At 41.6% G+C, this 26,696-nt stretch overlaps 1 protein-coding gene across 1 annotated transcript in view; it reads left to right on the top strand.

The window, feature by feature from the left end:
- The window catches only part of ANKRD17 (ankyrin repeat domain 17), a 291,925-nt gene that overhangs the window by 32,112 nt on the left and 233,117 nt on the right, over positions 1-26,696 (top strand). Inside the window, 1 exon segment of the mRNA XM_033961546.1 lies at positions 5,760-5,913. Coding sequence (XP_033817437.1) covers positions 5,760-5,913 — 154 coding nt within the window.

Here is a 26,696-nt window from a genome sequence, read left to right as displayed (position 1 = left end):
TTTTAAACAATTCTGGAATGTTTCCATACAAGAATTGATGACAAATCATTACGGCTTTATACTGTACTCTGAAGGCGACTGATAGCCAATGCAGTTTTTGGAGATGTGGCGAAATACGATCATATTTACACAATCCCATTATCAATCATTTTAGCTTGCTGGCTCCTCCCCCTAAATTACATCAGCTTGCATAGAGAAATCGCTGATTCCAAGCGTATACAGAGAAAATCGCTGCTTCCCAGCACTTTCTTCACCGTGTTTTTCCTTTCCTTCAGGTTCAGGCCAGGTCTCCCACCATGTTATTTGCGGTTTCACCATATTCACGATGGTTTTTAATAGAAAACAGAGAGTAACATATGAAAAAGTTATTTGCGGTTACAGCGTCTTTGTACTCTGAGCTGTTTCCTCTGCTGCGATCCCGCCCTCCTCTGACATCAGAGGCAGGATTGCAGTGGAGGAAACAGCTCAGAGCACAAAGACGCTGTAACCGCAATCTTCGGCTGCAGGCTCCAGCAATAAGGTAAACGGTTTGGGGAGGCCAGGAGCAACACGGAGGCCTTCCTGGGGGGGGGGGGTGCACAGTCTTTCGGGGGGGGGGCAATCCTTCGGGGAGGCTAGGAGGGAAGCACTTCCCAACTGACCCTCCCTCCTTGCCCTCTAAAACAGGTGCGGCAGTGGCCGGCCAGCCAGCAAGAGCAGAGCTGCCACTCCTGCTTTAGGGGGCAAGGGGAGGGGGTCCAAATCGGGAAGCCGATTTTTTTTTTTTTTTTTAATTTAAATCGATTCGAATCGATTCACCCGAAATGAATCGGTGAACCAATTCGAATCGGGCAGCACTAGTGTCTACCTGCTTCTTACTCTTGTTAGCTTAATGAAACATGACCCTATGGAATCCTTGTAGTCTTACTGGACCTGCTGGACCTCCACACATCAAACTTTAATGAGTTGACAGATAAGGAAGGTTGCAAGCAAACAAGCACTATCGGTGCTTCTCTTTCTGCAGGAAGGTAACTGAAAGACCTCAAGAAGTAAAAGCTCAATTTGATTACATCTCCCCTAGGATAAGATCTACATTCAGCAGGCTAATGGCTATGGCTTAATCTCAGGCAGCCCTAAACAGCTGGTAGGGGTATACTTAGTGTTATCAGATGCCCAGAAAAACCTGGACATGTCCTCTTTTTATAGGACTATCCAAGTGCCTGGAGGGCAGTTTGTCTGGATTTTGGAAGGCCCTAAGCTTGGGTCATATCTGGAGGGCCTCTGTGCATGCATGGACATGGTGATATGCTTGTGACGTCAGCGCATTGATATCCGTGCATGTGCGGAGGCCCGCCAAACGTGGCCCAGAGCTCGGGGAAGGAGACACAAGGTTGGTGTATGTGTGGGGCTAAGAATGGGATTGTGGGCAGAATCATGGCTCCCCTATTTTTAAAGAGGAAATCTGGTAACCCTAGGTATACTGAAGGGGCCAGGGTTGAAAGTAGAGGATATGGAAAGGGAATAGGGGGTTGGATTTGATTATCCTGCCTTTCTGTGGTTATGGTCAAAACTTACATATTATATACAGAACTTATTTTATACCTAGGGCAGTGGACGGTTAAGTGACTTACCCAGAGTTACAAGGATTGGGAATTGAATCCAGTTCACAGAGACAAATCACCCCACTTCAGAGTATCCAATATAGGAAAGGAGGGTAAAGGGTCTCAAAAACCTGCTTGATTAAACACATTAATCAGTCGAGATTTAGAAGAGGATATAGTATGGAGACCGTCTTAACTTCAGTGCTTGATTATCTTCATGGTCTATTTAGCAAAGGCACTAGTGCCTTAATTCTTCAGCTAGATTTTAGTAGTGCCTTTGATTTAGTAGATCATGAAATATTGTTAAGTTGTTTAGACACAATAGGACTTTTAGGAAGGGTCTGGAACTGGTTTCAAGGTTTTTTGAAGAAAAAGATCTTATCAAGTGATTTGTGATGGTAACTATTCTCATTCATGGAACAACCCATCTGATGTGCCTCAAGGTTCTCAGCTATTGCCTACCTTATTCAACATCTACATTTCCCCTTTAGGACATTTATTACAAAGTTTAAATGTAAAATTTTATAAATACGCAGATGACATTTCTATTTTAATCCCTCTAAATAATTTTACCACTGAAATTTTAAACCAGATATCTTCTATTATGACTCAGATAGAACAGTGGACAATTAATTTCAAACTGAAACGCAATACGGAAAAGACCAAACCTTTCTTGGCTAGTTCCAATGACAAAATAACAAACTCATTGCTTCATCTTAATGGTCATGACTACCCGATTATTAAATCTAGCAAAATTCTGGGAGTCATACTCCTAGACCGACATTTAACACTAGCAGAACACACGAACTTAGTGGTACAAAAATGCTTTTTTACATTGTGGAAATTAAGAACCATAAAAAAATATTTTGATCCTTTATCGTTCAGACTATTGGTGCAGGCATTAGTTTTATCTATTTTAGACTATTGTAACATCTATTTAGGAGCACCCCAAAAAAAAATCTAAGGAAATTGATAATTCAGAATACAGCTTTTGATTGATTTTTGGTTTAAAAAACAATGACCAAATTAGTCCATATTATCATTTACTTCCTTGGCTTCCTTTGGAGGCAAGAGTATTATTCAAATTTTCCTGTATCTGCTTTAAGCTGATATCGGGATTGTCTCCAGCTTACCTTTTTTCCTAATTTTGTGTTGCATAGACCATCAAGAGAAACTAGCAACTTCTACTTATTTGCTTATCCAAAAATTAATGGGTGTAGATATAAGATCTTCTTAGATAGGACCCTAGCATTTCAAGCTGGTAGGCAACAATCTTGGTTAGGTAAATGTATTCAGCAAGCTATGTTATCCTATTGCAGTTTTCGGAAATTAATTAAGACCGCTTTGTTCGATAAGTTTATTACTTAGTGAGTTTCATTATTGAAATTCTATTTTACAAATATTTATATTTTTTACTATATTATTGTATTTCACTGATCGTCCAGCTCTTTAGTGTAACTCGCCTAGAACTTTTGGTTATGGCGGTATAAAAGAATAAAGTTATTATTATTTATGGGTTAGAATATTAATCATTGGCCCTTGTTACCACCTTCTCCTTAATGTGTTGTTTAACACTTGCTGTTGTTAACTTGTTATATATATAACTCTCAATAAAACATCACAACAGTAAGTATTTTCAATTATCTTTAATGTGCAGAATCACTAGCCTGCCCCTGTTGTGATGTTTTATTGAGAGTTTTATATATATATATATATATAACAAGTTAATATCAGCAAGTGTTAAGCAAACACATTTAAGGAGGAGGTGGTAACAAGGGCCAATGATTAACCCATGAAGTCTTGATATTACGTGTTAATGTGTTTAATCAAGCGGGTTTTTGAGACCCTTTAAGTTTCAAGTTTAAGTTTATTAAAATTTTGATATAACACCTTATCATTTATATCAAGGTGGTTTTACATTTTAAAATAGGGCAGAAACAGATAATATAATTTAACTTTAACAAAATAAACATACATGATTAGATAAAAAACAATGACGTACAGATACGAGTGGAAAAGAAGGGAAGAACTACAATGATGAAAGAAAAGCAAGATATTAAAGATAGAAAAAAAGGGTGGGGTTAAAAACAAGTAAGTCCAATAGAAGTGGACTCGTAAAAGATAAAGTTTTGTTTGGTTTTACCCTCCTTTCCTCTAGTGGACACTCTGAAGTGGGGTGATTTGTCTCTGTGGATGGTTCCAGTTAACCTCGCCGCCATCTTCCTTATCCTGCTAATTGAATCCTGTTCCCCAGGTTCTCGGGGCACTGCACTAACTGTTCAAGCGACTCCTTCACTCATATACTGCTATTTTTTATAACGCAAGGATTGTCTACTTAAATTAAACCTGCTTACCTTTAAATCAATAACATCAAAGACTCCAGCTTTTATTTATAAATTCTTAATTCCCTATAAAACTTCAAGAGTATTACGATCAACTGATCAACATTTATTAGTTGTCCCATCGTTAAAAGTTATAGGCACACGACGACAGACTATTTTCTCAGTTACAGCCCCTCTAGCCTGGAACGCTTTGCCGATCTATTTGAGAGAAGAAAGAATTTTAGATAAATTTAAGAGTAATCTTAAAGGATTTCTTTTTAAAAATGCTTTTAGTGATTAATTGATTTTTATATTTTATTTTCTAACTTTTTCAATCATTTTAAAATCCCCTACCTTTCCCCATTGTTTTTATCCTTAAATGTTTCTATTATATTGAAATGTATTTCTACTCCTCATCTTACCTATTGTTTTCAAGTTTGTCTAGTTATGTTACGTATACTTCGGATATTTTAATGTGTCTTAAATTGTTATAAATATATATAATTTTGTAATTGCTGATGTACATCGCCTAGAACCTGGAATAGGCGATTAATCAAATTTTATAAATAAACTTGAAACTTGAAATAGATGCTGTGAAAGTGCCTTCCAATTTCTACTTGTTATTTAATAATAACGCCTTGGAGAAATATTCACAGAATACTCTTACCTGACTGCAGTACCTGCACAATACTTACAGAGAAGTGAATCGCAAGCTGTGGTTGTGCTGCTAGTCGCCTGCACCGGCCTACAGAATGTGTCTCTTGCGGAGAGAAGCTTGTCCTGTAGACAAGTCAACTGGCGCCTCGCCTCCTCTCCGTGACTCTCCTGTTGAGCACCCCCCCCCCCCATCTCCCACTGGTGGCTCAGAGACTCTGCAGGGCCTTCGAGCATCAACGTCCGTGCACTTCCAGGTGCCCTCCAGCCGCGGCCCGCTGTTTAGTATACCTCGGCTCCCAATACTTTGCGAGACACTGTTGTATACACTGAATAGTTTCTCTGATGGAATGCTATAAACCTAACACCTTAATGCCAGCAAAATAACTTGTTTTCACACTATAAAGTTTCACACTTCCCTAGTTGTGACTAGTAGGAGCTACCAACCTCCTGCTGTGTCGTGGTGTGTGAAACTGCAGGAACATGCCATTATGTTGGCATAATTTCTTTATAATGTCACTGGGGTACTAATAGTTAAATATTAGTGGAAGTCAGAAAAATATTAGAGTTCAAATAAAAGAACTGTCTTCTCATTCAAATTGGTAACCAAACTTCAGGATTGCAACCGTCACGTTTGAAAGTCACTCAGAGGTATAGAGTTCTTCAAGAAGAGAGTTGCGCCCTCTAGTGATGAACCAAAGTATATTTTTCAGTCGTTGCAACTTTATTAGTTCTGGTTACGCTCCAAGTTTGATTACAAAAGTAAATAAATAAGTGTTTGAAAGACTGTAAAGACATTTATTTATTTATTTACTTTTGTAATCAAACTTGGAGCGTAACCAGAACTAATAAAGTTGCAACGACTGAAAAATATACTTTGGTTCATCACTAGAGGGCGCAACTCTCTTCTTGAAGAACTCTATACCTCTGAGTGACTTTCAAACGTGACGGTTGCAATCCTGAAGTTTGGTTACCAATTTGAATGAGAAGACAGTTCTTTTATTTGAACTCTAATTATGTTGGCATATGCTTGAAAGTTTGTTTAGAGAAGTGGGAATCTTTTTCTTAATACTCCATACTTTGATGCTTAAAATTTCCACTAATACTCATTTCTGTAGATCTGAAGCAACCATTTGTGCAGTGACGGTATCTTATTTCTGTGTGTACAGTACTCTTGTCAATAAAGTGCTTTTTCCCTTCACAGGTGGAATCCTTTATATTGGACCAGGACGACTTAGAAAACCCAATGTTGGAGACTGCTTCCAAATTGCTTTTGTCCAGCACTGCTGATGGGGCAGACTTACGAACTGTAGATCCAGAAACGCAAGCTAGATTAGAAGCTTTACTTGAAGCTGCAGGTATGTTGCCTCATTGCAGTAAATCCACTTTTTCCAGATGGGTTTTTAAATAACAGTATTCTATTTGTTGAATGATTTGGATATGTGAAATTAAGATATTTTTCTAGGACGTTGGGAAAAGCGAATGTTCAGAGTTACCAGATTTCTTGTCGCACCCTGTGTTTTGCAATGTGCTATTTTATCTTCTGGAGAAGCTTAATGTACATTAATAACAGTGACCTGGAAAGCACCTAATATTTTACCCCCCCCCCCCATTTTGCTTTAAAAGTAATTTAAAATATAAGTGTTTACCATTAATGACTATAAATTTACTTAGGTCATAGTATCATAGTAGATCAGGGATCTCAAAGTCCCTCATTGAGGGCCGCAATCCAGTTGGGTTTTCAGGATTTCCCCAATGAATATGCATTGAAAGCACTTAGAGTACGGTACTGGGGTTCGAGTACGGTACTGGGGTTCAAGAGGGAATTGGACAACTTTCTGCTGGAAAAGGGAATAGAGGGGTATAGATAGAGGATTACTGCACAGGTCCTGGACCTGTTGGGCCGCCGCGTGAGCGGACTGCTGGGCACGATGGACCTCGGGTCTGACCCAGTAGAGGCATTTCTTATGTTCTTATGTTCTTATCTCGTGCATATTCATTGGGGAAATCCTGAAAACCCGACTGGATTGCGGCCCTCAAGGAGGGACTTTGAGACCCCTGTAGTAGATGGTGGCAGATAAAGATCTGTATGATCCATCCAGTCTGCCCAATATGATAAACTCATAAGGTGTGATTAAAATTGGTTTTAGTTTGAAGTAGATACTGACTTGTAAATATGTGGGATGTTGTGTTTAAAGTACTGAAAACTGTACTCTTGGTGGAGTACCAGGAAAGCTGTGCTCTTCCAAACAAGAGACACCAGATTTCATTCTAAGGGGCTCCTGTGGTGAACATAAGAATAGCCTTACTGGGTCAGACCAATGATCCATCTAGCTCAGTAACCAGTCTTCACGAAGGCCAACCCAAGTCGCAAGTCCCTGGCAAAAATCAAAATAGTAGCAGCATTCCATGCCACCAATCCAGTGGCTTTCCCCATGTCTGTCTCAACTGCAGACTAGGTACTTTTTCTCTAAGAATTTATCCAAACTTTTTTTTAAAACCAGCTATATTAACTGCTCTTCCCACATCCTTTGGTAACATGTTCCAGAGCATAACTATATATAACTATTCTCTGAGTGAAAAAATATTTCCGCCTATTGGTTTTAAAAGTATTGCTCTGTAACTTCTTCGAGTGTCCCCTAGTCTTTGTAAATCTTGCTGCAGTAAAAAAAAAAAAAATGGATCTACTTGTACCCGTTCTACACCACTCACGATTTTGTAGACTTCAATCATATCTCCCCTCAGCTTTCTCTTTTCCAAGCTGAAGAGCCCTAGCCGTTTTAGTCTTTTCTCATACGAGAGGAGTTCCATCCCTTTTATCATCTTGGTCACTCTTCTTTGAACCTTTTCTAGTGCTGCTATATCACCGCCTTTGTTGGTAAGATTGCATTTTACCAAGGCGAAGTCTTCATCCTGGGCAGAATTGCAGTCGATTTTGATTGAGGAGATTGGCCGGTCTGTCACTTAGTCATCGATTCATACCTTTGTTAGGCATTACTAGTTGGGTATTGCAGCTTGTGAGGACTCTGCATTTGGAGCCTTGGTGTTTGTGGCCAGGGTTGCCAGGTTCCTTCCAACTTGAGGACTGCTTGTATTCCACAAGTAACTGTAATGATCTTTGGGACAGATTAAGGAGAAATTAGTTCTTACTTGATGATAATTTTCTTTCCATTAGACCTAACAGATCAATCCAGAGGCCTGCCCTGGCATGGGTTCAGGATGTATTTGATGGGAGCAGCGAGTTGTAGGCAGAGTTGGTTACTCAAAAGAAGAAGAAAAAAAAAGAGAAGGGAGTGCCCATTGTTTCCTTTCTCTTTTCAGTGTAGACTGGTAAGACATAGTCTAGTTTTGGGAATTTTTGTTCTTTTACAGAATTAGAGAATGTTCAAAGTATTTCTTGGTTTACTGCTCTGATACTGGAAATGAGGCTGCTGCAAAGGGGTCTATATGATAGAGTTGTGGCATTCTCTCTATCTCCCACTTGCTGGTAGATGGACACAATCCTCAAGTGTCTGGGGTTGATCTGAAAATTATCAGGCAAGAACTAATTTCTCTATATACACCCCCCACCTCTTTTACAAAACCACAAAAGCGTTTTTTTTTAGCACAGGCCAGCGCACTGAATGCTTTATGAGCATCGGGAGCAGCTCAGAGCATTCAGCGTGCCAGCCTGAGCTAAAAACCGCTTTCTCGGTTTTGTAAAAGGGAGGGATAGTCATTATTTTACATTAAGAGAAACATTGGTGCTAGTGAAGTCTGAATGGGGTATAATTAATGCAATTTCTATCTTCATATCAGTGTCCCATGAGTTATCCTTTTATCAGCAGGTCATTATATCATGTATTTTAGCTCTCCAGTTTTAGATCCTAATATGTTTGCTTTTTTAAAAAATTTATATACAACCTGCTTAGCAGTTCACTAGATTAGTTTTGAAATCATTTATATTTTTCTTTCTTTAAATCAATTTGCTGCTTTAGCCTTTATTGCAGTTTGCCATGTTGGAATATTCTAACTTCCCAGTTTTGGCAGTATAGATGTTGTTGTGCCTGTTACAGTATTTACAATATTGCCTGTTCATAGGTAGGGGTATTACTGTTTGGGTCCTATTGGATAATTCCATTATATGTCAGGTTTGCTGCAGTGTCTATAATGAACTGTATTACAGTAGTACATTTGGAAAAAGAAAACCAGAATAAAACATCTCCCACTCTCACCTTTTAACAAAATTAATGGACAATATAGTGGCTTTAACGTTTAGTGGGAATCAAACCTTATAGAATACCTGATCTGTTAACATTAAAAAATTCTGGAGCTCTTCACCGTATAACTAATTGAGCGTTCCTTTCTCTCAAGGTTACTTTAATTCACTTCAAATCTTGCAAAGACCTTTTTGTGCTCCTGCCATGTGACTAGTTGGTATAGCCTTCTCTCTTGGTCAGTGACCCACTGGCTGACTTTCAGCGATCTCGTGCCTACACGTTTTCGAACTTCATCAGCTGAACAGAAATTATATGGCTACACTTTTACACTGAAAAGTCAATTAACAATTTTGAATTGGCTAGTGATGATCCACTGTGATTTATTATTTATTTAAAACTTTTTTATACCGTTTACAAGAAAACTTAAACGGTTTACATCAATTAAAACCTAACATTTGAGCATTCGGTGGTCACTAATGAGACAACCTGACAATCGCAGCCTAAAAGGTTGAAGCAGGAGGGTGTGCCATTGCTAGGAGGAGGTATCAGAATTAAAATCTGCCACTTTTTTTTTTTTCAGCTATATGGGCCCTCTTTTTACTAAGGTGCGCTAACTGATTAGTGTGCGCTAATCGATTTAGGGCGTGCTAAACGCTAACGCATGCATGTTAGTCTATGGATGCGTTTAGCGCGTGCTAATCGGTTAGCGCACCTTAGTAAAAGAGGGGGTTAGAATTGGCTAATCCCTAACTGCCACACACAAAGTAGTTTTTTAATTTAAAATGACACACTCCAGGGCTTGGACATCTGCCCTTTTTTCCTTGTCCTGACTTCCCTTCCTGTCAGGGAAGACAAGCCACCCAAGGGAAGCAGAGTGACCATTTCCTTGTCCAGTTTCTTGTTACTGTAGTACATGGAGCATGTATGGTTGGGCAGACTGGATGGACCATTTGGGTCTTTATCTGCCGTCATTTACTATCTATAATAATAAAACGCTAAGCGCGCATGCGCACTCCTAACTGCGTGATCTGTAGGTCCCTGGCCGGCAGGAGTGCGTATGCACGCTTTGACTCCCCCCTCACTCACTGTAAGGCAGTTCATCGTCATCACCCCCCCCCCCGGCGCACCGTACCCCCCGTTGACCCTTCCATCCGACCCTCCTACCGCGAGACGACCCTGATGACATCTAGACAGAGACGCGGCAGAGGAAATCACGGGCAGTAGAAGGCCACGAAGCAGTGTGTTTAGAATGCTGCAGACGCTGCTGGAGCCGGGAGGTTTGTAGGTCATCTCACGGTGGGAGGGTCGGATGGGAGGACCAATGGGGTCTGCTGCATGGTGGTGGTACAGGCAGGAGGGGGAGGAGATGGAAACATGCTGCTCAACAGTTCTACTGCACAGGGGGAGGGAGGAATAGAAAAATGCCGGGTTCTACTGAATGTGGGAATGGGAGGGAGGGAGGCAGGCAGGCTGGCTTTGGGTGGGGTGTGTGGGGGGGGGACAAAGTCTGCAAGGCAGTGAGAGGGACATAGGATGGAGGCACTGGGGACACTAAGGACATAAGAAGGGGAACTGAGGGCACTAAGGACATAGGAAGCACTGGGGGCATTAAGGACACAGGACAGAGGCGCTGGGGGCAGTAAGGACATGAGAAGGAGACAGTGGGGGCACTAAGGACGTAGGAAGGGCTACTAAGGACATGGGAAGAAGGCACTGGGGGCACTAAGGACCTAGGAGGCACTGAGGGCACTAAGGACCTAGGAGGCACTGAGGGCACTAAGGACATAGGAGGCACTGAGAGCACTAAGGACATAGAAAAGGGCACTAAGGACATAGGAAGGAGGCATTGAGGGCACTAAGAATATAGGAGGCACTGAGGGCACTAAGGACATAGGATGGGACACTAAGGACATAGGAAAGCGGCTCTGAGGGCACTAAGGACATAGGATGGGACATTATGGACTTAGGATGGGGGCCACGGAGAGACAGGCAGGCATGGCGCAACAGAGAAATACAGACAGGCAGGGGGCCAGGGAAGGACACAGACAGAAAGAATGACAGACAGACAGCGCCAAGGAGAGAGAGACAAAGAAAAAAAATCAGACAGACAGACATCTACTTTATACACCAGTGTTACAATATTTCTGGACATGACAGAGGCCCCATTGCCATCTTCATTTCTAGTGGAATTCCAGTGCAGTTTGACAGTGGATATTAGCTGTTCTTTGTGTAGAACAAAAATAAATAACTTAACGTGTTTGAATTTTTCTTTCTTATTCTTTAACTGTGAACTTCTGTGTTATCTAAATAAGGAAAGAAAATAAGAAAGATTGCAAGTTATGAGCAATTGCAAGCCTAGCCAGTATTAAAAGCTATAATTTGAGAGGATCCAACTGAGGCTAGGAATGCCATCCTGAGGTCTCCCTAATTGTACCAGTCTAAGATCTTTGGGGACAAAAGTACCAGCAGTATCTGTGAAGAGGTGCTTACAACAAATCCTTAGAAGGATCTACTCGTAGGGCAGTCGGACAAAATGTGCTGAAGTGGGTTTTTTTTCCACATGACTTGCCAGCATTTGTCTTCCAGCTCTTAATATGAAACCATTTTTCAGGGAGCTAATATCGAAGTCTTAAATCGCAATTCATATTTACAGCTATTTCAAGTAATCACTTTGCTTGACTGAAAGTAATAGAAAAAAATTGGTAAGCACAGTAACCGCAAATAAAGCCAAAGCACTTAAAGGCAGTATTTTTTATTTACTGTAGTTTGAAATGAACAGAATGTCTCTCCTTGGAGTTGTAAGATTTATTTTCTTGTGTTATCCATCCTAATAGTGTCTGTCATGAATGGTTGCTTTACTAACTCATGGTCTAGCTACTTGAAGGGGTTTGCTGGCATGTCAGAAAGTAGATATGTGTATTGCTCCCTATGGTGAAATGTATTCGCTGTGCAGTATGTATAGATATATGATGGAGTTCAGAGACTGGTTTCTCTGCAGTGGATAGATATGCACAGTTTAGTCATGCTCCTGTTTATGACACAGGAAATGTGCATAGAATTTGCTAGAACCTTAGTACAGAGCACACAGTATCTTCTTTCTCTGTGTATTTTCTTAAAATGTGGCCCAGGGTGGCTGAATTTTAGTATTCTGAGGTAACTTTCCGGTACCAAACACATTTTGTTCCTCTTCAGATTTGATGAGCTTTGTTTGGTTTATCATTTTTTATTCTTTCCAACCTATTGGCTATTGGAAAGAAATTTATACATAGGGTGTAAAGATGACTAAGGGGTAAAGGGGTACTCAGGGAAGACAAGGCCATAGTGGAGAGATTAAATGAATTCTTTGCTTCGGTCTTTATTGAGGAACATGTGGGGAGATACCAGTGCCAAAAATAGTATTTGATGCTGGTGAGTCAGAGAAATGGAAACAAATCTCTAACACTGGAAGATGTAATAGGGCACTTTAAAAAAAAAAAATATTCTTTATTATTTTTAAAAAGCCAAAAAAAAGTGCAACAGATAAACGACTGATACAATAAACAGCATTCATTATCATCAAATGATAAAATAAGTCCATATCACCCCCCTCCCTCCCTCCCTCCCTCCCTTCCTGGATGTGTATAACATTAAATCAGAAATCAAAGGTAATACTAATAATCAAGTCGCACAAAATTTTGCTAATGGATCCCAAATTTCTTTGAATTTATTATAGTGTCCCAATTGTATCAAATTCATACGTTCAAACTTATAAACTTTGACAAAAGGTTTCCCACCAAAAGTTATAATTTATTCTCGCCCAATTTTTCCAGTTTTTTTTAAGAACATAAGAATTGCCTCTGCTGGGTCAGACCAGTGGTCCATCGCGCCCAGCAGTCCGTTCATGCGGCGGCCCCCAGGTCGAAAATCCATGCCCTATCCGAGACCAGCCATACCTGCGTTCGTTCTGGTTCAGCAAGAACTTGTCCAACCTTGTCTTGAATCTCTGGAGCGTGTTTTCCCTTATAACAGACTCCGGGAGAACATTCCAGTTCTCCACCACTCTCTGGGTGATGAAGAACTTCCTTACGTTTTAACTTTAGAGAGTGCCCTTTTGTTCTCTCTACCTTGGAGAGGGTGAACAACCTGTCTTTATCCACTAAGTCTATTCCCTTCATTATCTTGAATGTTTCGATCATGTCTCCTCTCAGCCTCCTCTTTTCAAGGGAAAACAGGCCCAGCTTCTCTAATCTCTCACTGTACGGCAACTCCCCCAACCCCTTAACCATTTTAGTCGCTCTTCTCTGGACCCTTTTGAGTAGTACCATGTCCTTCTTCATGTATGGTGACCAGTGCTGGACGCAGTATTCCAGGTGAGGGCGTACCGTAGCCCGGTACAGCGGCATGATAACCCTCTCTGATCTGTTCGTGATCCCCTTCTTAATCATTCCTAGCATTCTGTTCGCCCTTTTCGCTGCCGCTGCGCATTGTGCAGACGGCTTCATTGACTTGTCGATCAGTACTCCCAGCTCTCTTTCCTGGGGGGTCTCTCCTAGTATTGCCCTGGACATCTTGTATTTGTGTGTGGGATTTTTGATACCAACATGCATTTTGTAATTAGCTGCATAACAACTCCTGTCGTGATGAGAAGCAATCTATTCTTATTTACATTGATTGGACGCGTTACGTTAGCGTCTAGTGCGCGCTAAAACCGCTAGCTCAGCTTAGTAAAAGGAGCCCTATATCATACGACAATGATAATGGGACTTCCAATATCATATTGATTTGACCCCATATCATATTGATTTGTTTCCAAAATTTGAGATCAAGGGACAGTAGAACAGCAGATGATCCAGTACCCCTATATCAAGATGACAGTGCCAGCATCTATTAGACTTAGAACTATCTAACTTTTGCAAATGAACAGGAGTCAAGAAAATTCTATATAACAGAATAAACTAAGTCTGTCTCATAGATGCTGACTCTGTACATCTCATCCTCCAAGTCCAAATCCGTGGCCATTGAGTAGCAGAAATTTGTTGCTTTATCTCAATGCTCCAAATGTCTTTTAGACTAGTTTTAGGTTTTTTATTCAGATGCTAAGATATTAATTTATACCTCTTAGCTGCCTAATACCCTAGCAAATCTGTCTGGAAGCATAGGCCCGACAAGCTATACTGATTTTTTTTTTTTTTTTATTTCGCCAATCAGTGAATCCCTTCTGAATGGCCTGCTTCAACTGCAACCATAGTAATAGGGCACTTTGAGAAACTGAAGAGTAGCAAATCACCTGGACCAGATGGTATACATTCCAGAGCACTGATAGAACTGAAGCATGAACTTGCAGGGCTATTGCTAGTAAATTGCAATTTATCTTTAAAATATTACCTAATTCCTAGAGCATATACATAAGCATATATTAATGAGACGAAGCCATCATGGATATAATCAAGGGAAATTTTGCTTCATCAATCTACTACGTTTCTTTGAAGGGGTGAATAAACATGTAGTTAAAGGTGAGCCATTCGATACTGTGTATCTGGATTTTCAAAAAGCATTTGACAAAGTTCCTACCTCGGGAAAATGCCACACGGAGTTGTGTATTTCTAAATGCTGGATATGTTTGCATCACCTCCCAATTTCCCTTATAGGAAAGACTGCTGAAACTCAAGGCAAGACCGCGGAGCCATGATTCACATTGTGCTGTATTAGCCCAGACGTAAGTAACATAAGATTTGCCGCTGCTGGGTCAGACCAGTGGTCCATCATGCCCAGCAGTCCACTCAACGTGGCGGCCCTTAGGTCAAAGACCAGTGCCCTATTTGCGTCTAGCATTATTAGCGGACATGATTTGGAGTTCCTTTCAAGATTTAGAATGGAATAATTATAGCAAATTATATAACAAGTACTCTAAATTATACTGTGTTTTGGACTCGTGTCCCCCAGAAATTATGAAAGCAGCTCCATTAGACTTTAAACTATTTTTGCTGAATTATTTAACCAATAACTTAAAAAATGGAAAATTCCTCACTAATAATGGTCATATTATAATAACCCCAATTCCAAAAATTCGTAAAGAATCATCAGTATTAGTAACCAACTAAGGACCAGTAGCATCCATTCCATTTATTGTAAAAATCATGGAAGGATTGGTACATACCCAGTTGATGGAATATCTTGATCAGTTCTCTCATTTGCATGAAACTCAGTCTGGTTTGGTATCAGAGGAGAGGTGTTAGACTGGTTTCGAGTTTCCTTATGTCCCATACCTATCAAGTACGTTTTAATTACGATCTCTCTGATACCTGGAGCAATCCATCTGGCATGTCACAGGGGTCACCATTATCCCCATTGCTTTTCAATGTTTACATGTCTTCATTAGGAGCGCATTTGACCCAGCTGGAGACAAAATTATTTAGTTACGCAGATGATTTTACGATCATTATCCCATTCGCTAACTCTTTCTCGGAGGTTACTCCTAAGGCAACAGAAGTACTAAATTTGATGGAGCAATAGATGACTGAATTCAGACTAAAGCTTAATTCAGAATAAACAAAATTTTTTGTAGCTTCGTCATACCTGCTTTGACACTAAAACATCACTGTGCATCAATAAACTCAGATATCCTGTTCAATCTACTATGAAGGTATTGGGTGTAACATTGGACCAGAGCCTAACCATGAAAGACCAAGCGGACTCCTTGGTTAGAAAGGGTTATTTTCGCTCTCTGGAAGCTTCGGTCCATTAGAGCATATTTTGATGTTTCATCATTTAGAATTCTGGTACAGTCCCTTATACTGAGTCAACTTGATTACTGTAATATCACCCATTTGGCAATTTTCCAGAAGAATATGTGGCAATTACAACTGGTACAAAATGCAGTGGTCAGGCTGATTTTTGGGGTTGAAGAAGTTCGATCGTGTAACACCTTCCTACCAACTTCTGCATTCGCTGCCGATGGAGGCACGTGTGAAGTTTAAGTTTGGATGTTATTGCTTTAAGGTACTATTCGGTTTAGACCCTAAGGGCCTGATTCTCTAAAAGTGCGTCCCGATTTTAGGCAGCTGTAGACGTCCTACAGCTGTCTAATCAGCCAATCGGGATGCACGTTTAAAAAAAAAAAAAAATGCTCCCCAGGCAGGCCGCCTATATTGAAGGCGAGGCCCGCAAGACACCTAGGCCCTGATTCTGTATAGAACGCCCGGGAGAGGCGTCCTATTCAGAATCGGCCTAAACTAGACACGGCCCGCTACACTTATCGCGGCAAGGGATCTTTCTGCCACTATAAGTATAGCGGGCCGTGGCCCCCTGACCGATCGCTGGCAGGAGGGTGCCCCAAACCTCCTGCCCCGAAGACGCACCCCCCCTCCTCGACACTACCGACCGCCCCCCCCGACATTACCGACCGCCCCCCCCACCCCCGACATTACCGATCGCTGGCAGGAGGGTGCCCAATCCCTCCTGCCCGAAGACACACCCTCCCGACACTACCGACCGCCCCCCCGACATTACCGATCTCCCCCCCCCTGAAAATATCGGTCGCTGGCAGGAGGGTGCCCAATCCCTCCTGCCCGAAGACGCACCCTCCCGACACTACCGACCGCGCCCCCCGACATTACCGATCTCCCCCCCCGACAATATCGGTCGCTGGCAGGAGGGTGCCCAATCCCTCCTGCCCAAAGACGCACCCCCCCGGCGCTAACAACCCCACTCCACCAAACCTGTTCTTACAGATGGGTCTTGCACGTCGAGCAAGCAGGCACGCCTTGTCGAAATGAGGCGGGCCCGCCCCTTCCCGGCCCATCCCGCCGAAGCCTAAGGCCTGATTGGCCCAGGCTCTAGAAGCCTGGACCAATCAGGCCTTAGGCATAGCGGGTCCGCCCATCCCTACTAAGTCTAAGGTCTGATTGGCCAATCAGGCCTTAGATTAAGTGGGGATGGGCGGACCCGCTATGCCTAAGGCCTGATTGGTCCAGGCTTCTAGAGCCTGGGCCAATCAGGCCTTAGGCTTCGGCGGGATGGGCCGGGAAGGGGGCGGGCCCGCCTCATTTCGACGAGGCGTGCCTGCTTGCTCGACGTGCAAGACCCATCTGTAAGAACAGGTTTGGTGGAGTGGGGGTTGTTAGCGCCGGGAGGGTGCGTCTTCGGCAGGAGGGATTGGGGCACCCTCCTGCCAGCGACCGATATTGTCGGGGGGGGGAGATCGGTAATGTTGGGGGGGGGCGGTCGGTAGTGTTGGGAGTGGTGCGTCCTTCGGGGCAGGGAGGGATTGGGCACCCTCCTGCCAGCGATTGGTAGATGTCGGGGTGGGGGAGATCTGTAATAGTCGGGGGGGGCGTAGGTAGTGTCGGAGGGTGCGTCTTTGGACAGGAGGGGATTGGGCACCCTCCTGCCAGCGATCGTAATGTCGGGGGTAGGGGGGGGGCGGTCGGTAGTGTCGGGGAGGGGGGTGCATCTTCGGGAAGGAGGTTTGGGCACCCTCCTGCCAGGCGCTCGGTCAGGGGGCCACGGCCCGCTATACTTATAGCGGCAGAGAGATCCCTTGGCCGCGATAAGTATAGCGGCCAGGCGTCCTACTTACAATGTAGACCAGTATTTTGCTGGCCTACATTTTTAAGCTTCTCATCTACTAGGGAGACGCGTAGGGCTGCCTAGGTTCAGCCTAAGGCCCGCCTAAGGCCCTTAGACGAGCTTAGGCATCTTGCGGGTCTCCCTAGGCTCCCGGAAGCACCTTCAGGCCTGCCTGGGAGCATTTTTAAAAAAAAAAAACGTGCATCCCGATTGGCTGATTAGACAGCTGTAGGACGCCTACAGCTGCCTAAAATCGGGACGCACTTTTAGAGAATCAGGCCCTAAATATATAACTGACCTTTTTCTCTTTCTCAATCAACAGACATAAGAGAAGCTCACATTTGAATTTTGTTTCTCCACTGGTTAGAAGATATAAATTTAAAAGACATCATCAACATCTTTTCTCACATCAGGCAGCATTATGGGGTAAAGATCTGGAACAATTGCTTATGCTTACTACTTATGGGGAATTTAGGAAACACCTAAAAACATATCTGTTCCTGAAGTATTTAGGTAACTGACCTGTACAATCTTATTCCACAATAACCGATCTCTAGAGCTGTTAATCTCTAGCTCTTAACTTTGTTAATTTCTACTCGTTTTTGTAGCACCTTTCAATCATTGTAAACCGCTTAGAACTTCACGGTCCTGCGGTATATAATCTGTTATTATTGTTATTGTTATTACTGTTATGCTCTGTTCCAGCGGGACTTATCCAACCTTTTCTTGAATCCCTGAAGGGGACTTTCCCTATAACAGCCTCTGGAAGAGCGTTCCAAATTTCTACCACTCCTCTGGGTGAAGAAGAACTTCTTTATGTTTGTAAGGAATCTATTCCCTTTTAACTTTAGCAAATGCCCTCTGGTTCTCTTCACCTCGGAGAGGATGACCAACCTCTTTTTTTCTACTAAGTCAATTCCGTTCATTATCTTGAATATTTTGATCATGTCCCCTCTGTCTCCTCTTTTCAAGGGAGAAGAGGCCCAGTTTCTCTAGCCTCTCATGTACGGCAACTCCTCCAGTCCCTTATCATTTTTGTTGCTCTTCTCTGGACCCTTTCGTGTAGTACTATGTCCTTTTTCATGTACGGCGACCAGTGTTGGATGCAGTATTCCAGGTGGGGGGCGTACCATGGCCCGGTACAACGGCATGATAACCTTTTCAGATCTTTTTGTTGATCCCCTTCTTAATCATTCTGTTTGCTCTTTTCACCGCCACCGCACATTGCGTGGACGGTTTCATTGACTTGGCTACAAGTACTCCCAAGTCTTTCGTGGGGGCTCTCCTCCGAATATAGCACCAGACATCCTGTATTCGTGCATATGATTTTTATTACCGACATGCATCACCTTGCACTTATCCATACTGAACCTCATTTGGTTTCTTTTTTATTTTATCCCAACAGAATGAGGGTTGCCATTGGTAAACACGCCACTTCTAATTGGTTAGCAGATTGCATCTTTTTCACTTATGCTCAGGCTGGGCCAACTCGAGGTCATCTCACGACCCATAATGTCAGAGCCGTGGCCTGAGATCAACCTCCATTGAAGAAATATGTAAAGCTGCAAATGTGGGCTTCAGTCCACACATTCACATCTCACTACTGTCAGGAACAAAAACCTGATGTGAAGTTGGTTTGATCCTACAGTTGTTCAGGGTCTAGAATCCAGCTCCACCCCCTAGGCCAGGGTAGGCAATTCTGGTCCTAGAGAGCTGCAGCCAGATCAGGTTTTCAGATATCCACAATGAATATGCATGAGAATAAACTTGCATCTCAAGGAGGCAGTGCATGCAAATCCATCTCATACATATTCATTGTGGATATCCAGAAAACCTGATCTGGCTGCAGCTCTCTAGGACCGGAATTGCCTACCCCTGCCCTAGGCCTACTTTGTTCTATTCCAGGCTGAATCTCCAAAACTGTGTACAAATGTTTTCAGGCTAATTGATATTTGAACTCAAGTGTTGTGAGTTCCTGTTGTCCTACTACTCTTTTCAGTGAGCCTGGTAGCTTGGGATTTCCCACATGTGACATTCACTTGGCCTGCTTGTCCTCTGAGAAAGCAACGGTACATACTTGTAGTAAGTGTTCTCCAAGGACAGCAGACCAATAATTTCACATACCCTCCTACCTGCCCTAGGAGTTAAATTCTTTAATATATTGTACAGTGCTGCGTGTGTCTGGAAGTGCTTCTGGTCTTGCTGGTCTTGCACTTATGAGGCCAGCAGGAAAGCACCTATGCATGCATAGTGGGATTCATAACGTGACTATTAATTTTTTTCATCAAAATGGAACATCTATTAATGGTCAGTCCCAGCCCCACCCCCAATCCAGCCCCCAATTTCTTCAATTCATTTTTCATGTACACATAATATCTTATTAATTTATAATGGTAACCATAAAAAACTACAAAGCACATTATACATATTCACTCAATCATCCTAAAAAGCTTACTCACTGCATCGGTCCCTTCCCTTTGGAAAACCGCCATCATCACTCCGATACTCAAAGACCACAAAACTAGTACAGATGACTCTAGAAACTATCGCCCAATTGCCAATATCCCCTTTTTGGCCAAATTAACAGAAAAACTGATATTTAATCAGGTTTCTGACTTTATTGAAACAACCAATGCTTTACACCCCAACCAAACAGGTTTTCGTAAATTTCACAGCACCGAATATTCACTGACGGGCTTAATAACTAATATTCATTATTTTTTAGATCACCACAAATCTGTGGCTCTGTTTTCCTTAGACATATCCGCAGCATTCGATACAATAGACCATGATCTACTTCTTAGTCGGCTAGAATCGATAGGTATTAGCGACCAAATGCTTAATTGGTTCACGTCTTATCTTTCCAATCGTAACTCTTTTGTTAAGTTCAATAACGAATACTCCAATCCTTATTCTTCATCTTTTGGGATTCCCCAAGGATCTATACTATCACCTCTTCTGTTCAACATCTTCCTCTCTCCATTACTGAGTCTCTGTCAGTCAATTGGTTTTACTTCCTTCTCTTATGCTGACGATATCCAACTTATTCACCTTCTCGACCCAGGAAACAATGATATTCTCTCTATAAATAAAAAACTTGAAACAATACAAAGCTGGCTTAACTCAAACAAATTAGCATTAAACATAAAACAAAATCCATGATCTTTACTTGGAAAAAAGACATAAGCTTGAAGACCCCATTTGTCCTAAATAACATCTCACTAGAGTCCGTTTCCACCTTAAAAATTCTTGGGGTAATAATCGATGATAAACTACTGTTCCACGAACATATCAATAATATAGTCAAAATATGTTTTTATAAATTGCGTTTAATACGATCAATCGCCAAATTTCTTGAGCCCAAATCGATTAATATTCTGATACATTCACTGATTATAGCTAAAATGGATTACTGCAACTCACTACTACTTAACATCTCCCAAAAAGAAAAAAGAAGACTTCAACTTATCCAAAATACAGCTATTAAACTAATATATAACGCTAAGAAATATGACCACGTCACGCCATTATTGATCGATTCTCACTGGCTCCCTATCAATCATCGCATCCTTTTTAAGCTCATGCTGCTAATATTTAAAACCCTAACCTATAATGAACCTCAATTCATAGCCAGAATGTTAATACCCCATAAGACAATACGTCCACTCAAGTCATCTTTCCAAAATCTCTTATCTATACCCTCTTTGAAAATAGTAGGCACGAGAAGATCCGATATGTTCTCTGTAATGGGCCCCCAGTGGTGGAATTCATTGCCACATTATATTAAAAATGAAAAAGATCTCTCCTCCTTTAAAAATTGTTAAAATCTTATCTTTTTAAAGATGCTTATAATACTTGAACTTTAGATTTGCTTAATATTTTTAAATTTTAACTATCCCATTTCCTTTTGCTCTTTTCCTTTTTTGTTTTTCTTCTAAATAGAATTGTAACTTTTCCCCCCTTCCTCCCAACTCAAGTTTGTCTTGTCTCTAAGAATTTTGTCATTTGGTTTGTCCTTTTTGTAATTCACACTTTTCTTTTAATAATTTTGTACATCGCTTAGCAAACCGATTAAGCGATCAATCAAATTCTAATTAACTTGTAACTTGTAAAGAAAATGTTAATTATCATTTATATTTGGGAGGGGGGGTTTCAAAGATGTCAAGGCAGATGACTTTAAAATATGCAATATCACCTTAGTAACTATAGAAAAATAGACAAATATAGTGCAAAATATAGACAGCAGATATAAATTCTCAAAACTGACACATTTTGACACTAAATTGAAAATGAAATAATTTTTCCTACCTTTGCTGTCTGGTGATTTCATGAGCCTCTGACTGTGCATCCTTTCTTTACTCAGGCTCAACAATTGTCCTTTTCTGTTCCCTCCCTCCTTTCTTCCTATTTCCTCAGTGCCCCCTTCCCATGTTCTTAGTGCCCCCAGTGCCTCCTTCCTATGTCCCCCTCACTGCCTTCCAGACTTTGTCCCACCCTCAAAGCCAGCCTGCCTTGGCTTCTGGCCTGTCCCCCGGTGTTATCTTCGGGCCGGCTCCTTCTTCCTCAGTGCTGCAATGCACAAAGCTGTGGACAGAGGCTGCTACGCGCATCCTGCGCCTGAATCAGAAGCCTTCTCTTTGACGTTGCAACATCAGAGGGAAGGTTTCCAGATGAGGCGTGGGATGCACGAGGAGCTACTGCCCACGGCTTTGTGCACTGTAGCACTGAGGAAGAGGGAGTCAGCCCGAAGATAACACCGGGGGACAGGCCAGAAGCCAAGGCACAGCATGGAGGGAGGGAGACAACAAAGGTAGGGGGAATGATTTTATTTTTTAATTTAGTGATTGATTTACATCTGCTATCTGTTCAGGAAGAAATCCATTTGTTTCTTTTCCTCTGGGATTGTACTGCATGCAGAGTCTTGCATCTTAGGGTTTGTATGTATATATTAGTACTTTTAGTTTTTGGTCCCATATTTGCATGGGGTTATCTGTGTTCTGGTAGGAATGAATATTGAAAAGCATACAGTGTGCTCTGTGCGTGTGTATATACACACACACACACACAATATAATCATATTAACAACACATAATGACTAACCACAAAATTGAACTACACAGAGCACAGTGTATGCTTTTCAATATTCATTCCTACCAGAACACAGATAACCCCATGCAAATACGGGACCAAAAACTAAAATATTTAACATTTTAAAAGATAAACATAAAACATTTTAAAAGAAGCAGAAAAGGAACACCGTTTAAATCTGTGTTCTTCAGCCTTTTGAGACCTATGGACTGGCGGAAATAAAATAATTATTTTGTGGACCAGCACCGGTCCGCGACCAGCAGTTGAACAACACTGGAAGCCATATGTGTTGTTAATATGATTATATTGTGTGTGTGTATATATATAAGTCGTAGGGCTAAGTCGTAGGCCAGATCCTGCCCATCTCCACCCAATCTCCGCCCCAGACCTGGCCCCCATAATAGTTCTAATTGTAACACCATTTTTTCCATTCATTTTTCATATTATATATATATATATATATATATATATATATGGAAGCCATATGTGTTGTTAATATGATTATATTGTGTGTGTGTATATATATATATATATATATATATATTATATATACACACACACAATATAATCATATTAACAACACATATGGCTTCCATATATATATATATATATATATATATATATAATATGAAAAATGAATGGAAAAAATGGTGTTACAATTAGAACTATTATGGGGGCCAGGTCTGGGGCGGAGATTGGGTGGAGATGGGCAGGATCTGGCCTACGACTTAGCCCAGTGTTCTTCAACTGCTGGTCTGCGGACCGGTGCTGGTCCACAAAATAATTATTTTATTTCCGCCAGTCCATAGGTCTCAAAAGGCTGAAGAACACAGATTTAAACGGTGTTCCTTTTCTGCTTCTTTTAAAATGTTTTATATCATGTTCACTGTTTTGATTTATAAAGTGGTATAGCAAATTCCTAAATAACATAGCTTTGCAGGTCAGGGGTCTAGAGGGCAGGTTGTCAGCTGTGAGCCTTTTAGGATTTTTTTCAAGAGCTTTCTCTGTGACCTGATTATATGAGCCCCAGTTGGCTGTGCTTGGTGGGTAGAGAGTGTTTTTCTCATTAGCAGATAGGAGATTTGATGGGGACTGTCTGTAGGTTCTCATAGAGACCTTTAATTTTGTTATGTTAATAGGTTTTCTGTTTTGCCTTTACCTATTCAGTTCAAGGTCAGATTATATTACAAGAGGTTGGGTCATTTTAAGGGTTACCAGATGTCCGGATTTCTCCAGACATGTCCTTTTTATGAGAACAGTTTCGGGAATCCAGGTGGCTTTTTAATTTTGCAGCTTTTGCCCGGGGAAACCGGACTTCTAGTAATCCTACAGCGGGCACCTATCTGGATAACTCCCCCCATCCTCACCTCGCGGGATTCAGTGCTTGCTCACCTAGTGCTGCTGTAACTCTCCGTGCCATCAGCAGCCTATCTTCTATGACCCGGAAGCTCATTCTCTGCTACTCCTTCCTGTCCCCACATAGGTTGAAAGCAATAGCAGTGAAGGCAGTGTGTTTACTTCAGTCATGCTGATGATGGCATGAAGAGTTATAGTAGCGCCGGGTGAGCAAGCACTGGATCCCACAGGGAGGGGGGAGGTTAAGAGAGATGCTGGAACGTGGGGATGGGCAGAAAGAGAAGGAAAGGTGCCAGATATCCAGGTGAGGGGAGGGAATGGGTAAATAAAGATGCCAGACCACAGGAGGGGGGAAAGGGAAGGAGAGAGGTGTCTGACCACTGGATGGGGGAAGAAGAGAGAGATGTCAGACCAGGAAAAGGAAGGCAGAGGGAGGGATTCCAAACTAAGGCCGGGGGAGGAGAAGGGAAAGACAGAGAGGTTGGGGAAGAAGAGACAAGACTTTGGGGTGGGGCTGGAGGCGGAACTGGGCAGTGCTGAAGGTGGAGCAAGGTAGGGCTGGGCGGAATGAGGCAGAGCCATGTGTCCGGGTTTTTACGTCTCAAAATATGGTAACCCTAGGTCAGTTACCTAGGAAGTTACAATGGACAGTTTAGTTTGACACAGACATTTAATAGAGTTGTTAGTATAGGTAGATCAGTACAGTTATTAATACAGTTAAGTGATAGTTAACAAATACATAGTTACAAGTTTAAGTAGGTCTTCTTTGGCTCATCATTATGTCCCAGATATTGCATTGGACAGTTTAGAAATGGGCTTTTACAGTTATCATTTCTGTTACTTCAGTGTTGGCTCCATGTCTTGGTATAGAAATGCTGTTAAAAGTTTCTGAACCTGAGTTAGTGGTCACAAGATCGTAGTGTAAGTGGTAGTTGGTTCCAGCATTTTGCTAATTGATATTGGATGGATAAGGTAATTTGCCTGGTAGTCTGTAGGTCCTTTAAATAGCTGTTTTGTTGTATTTGCAATGTGTTGAGAGAGTGAGTATTTTGGGGGGCTATTGTTAAGGTCTGGCGGTATGTTGTCATGTGTTTTACATCTGAACCTGTCTTCATCTAGGTGAGGTTTTTGTTTTTTGTTTTTTTTTTCTTTCAAGTTTGTCCTTGATGCTTAAGAATCCATAGTTATGAGGATTATGACGTGGAACATTTGTGTGTAGAGAATAGGATCTTCTTTAGAGGGTCTGGTTTTTTTTTCTAATGCCATTGCTAAGTGTACATTCCAAATATCAACTTGCTCCGATACTGTTATCATCTTTTCATCCATATGGGAGTTAGGACAAGGCCATTGTACGAAAACACAAAGAGGAACACAAGTCTCTGGATGTCCAGGAGAAATAATTTATTAAAAACAATCGCATTAAAATCAAGGTAAAAGCAACCTCAAGGTAAATTATGTACAAATCGTGTTACTGATGGAACATGCTCAAGAAAGTGAGACTCTGACCCTAAACGGTCTGTGTTTCGGTGAGTAAATCAGCCTTCATCAGGGGTCCTAGTTTGTTGTACCTAAATCCTCAGATAAACCATGTGCCTTGAGGGAGGCTGGTAAGTAGCTAGACTAGAAGGTAGGCTACAGCAGGATGCAGACACTACTTAACAGTCAGGTTTCTCTTGTGATAAATTTCCTTCCAAACTTTGGTTGGGCCCATCTGTTTTCAATAGTTCATATTAAAAAATTTGATTAGAAAATGATCTGTCCATGATAGGGGTGTTATCTCGATGCCACCAAAAATGATCCTTTTGAAGAAAACAGTCTAGCATATGGCCCTTTTCATGGGTTGGATATTGATCACCTGAGTGAATCTTAGAGCTGCCATCCTATTGAGGAGGGCAACAAACAGTAGGGTGGCATTTTGGGCATCTAAAGATTGTCAGGATAGTAGACTAGTGAACTCTATTAAAAATTTTTCCTAACAGTTACCTTAGTTTTGTGATGCCTTTCAAATTGAAGGGAGTTGTGAGAGCCCAGTTGCACTCAGGCTTGGCGCCTCCCACACTTCTAGCATTTCAGCTGACAATCAATGATTTTCTGACCTAACCAACAAACACTGAATGAACAATGACGTCACGTTGAAGGATAGTACCATAGCTTTGAAGAAATGTGTGATACTGTTTTTCCAAACATTTTCCAGTTCATCAACTGCCTCAAACATCAGCAAGGTTTCCACAATTTTGAAATCATTCAAATCGTAGCCGGAAATCCCACCAAAGCTAGGAACAAGAAATAGACTGCAATTTCAACAAGGATCAAACACATTGTGCAAGATTTGAACATTCAAAATTTGATTGACTCTCTCGGAGGTGTTGTCTATAACTTTGATTTCTAGTTGCAGCTTATTGTGATTTTTGTCCTTGTGTTGTTGTTTTAACGTTTTTATTTGATCTGTTTTTAATTGTGAGTTTTGGACTTTTTAATGAAAATTAAAAATTTCACTCTGTAGCTTTGCTAGAACTGAGTCAAAATTTACTGGAGCAAAAATTCTGGGAGGTGAGGGTAAAAAATGAGGGGTGAAAAGTGGAGGGGTGAAACACCCTGAGGCGAAAGATGTGGGGTTAAACATTCCGGGGGCAAAACGTGCCTGGGTCAAAACTTCCTATAACCACTTGATGGTAGGCAGTTATTAGTGTGAATATAGTTAGATGTTTTTGCCTCTTGAGTGTGTTCTTTAGGTGGTTGGGGAGAGACTATTATTTTTTCTTCTCCAAATTACTGGAATGTATAATGATCTTTATTATTATCTTTGGTTTACTGGGCCAAAGCACATTCTTGTTTAAAGCAGGTTATATTACATAGCTCTCTAGTTATTTAGGATAATAAAAAGCCAGTTTGTCTTTGGCAGCAATAACAGTAGAGTGTTAATAATGCAGACAGGGCTTGATGAAAGCCCG

The sequence above is a fragment of the Geotrypetes seraphini genome, chromosome 1 (assembly GCF_902459505.1).
Source record: "Geotrypetes seraphini chromosome 1, aGeoSer1.1, whole genome shotgun sequence".
Taxonomy (NCBI): Eukaryota; Metazoa; Chordata; class Amphibia; order Gymnophiona; family Dermophiidae; genus Geotrypetes; species Geotrypetes seraphini.
Note: the sequence above shows the minus strand (reverse complement) of the source record. Positions and strands in the feature narration are given on the sequence as shown.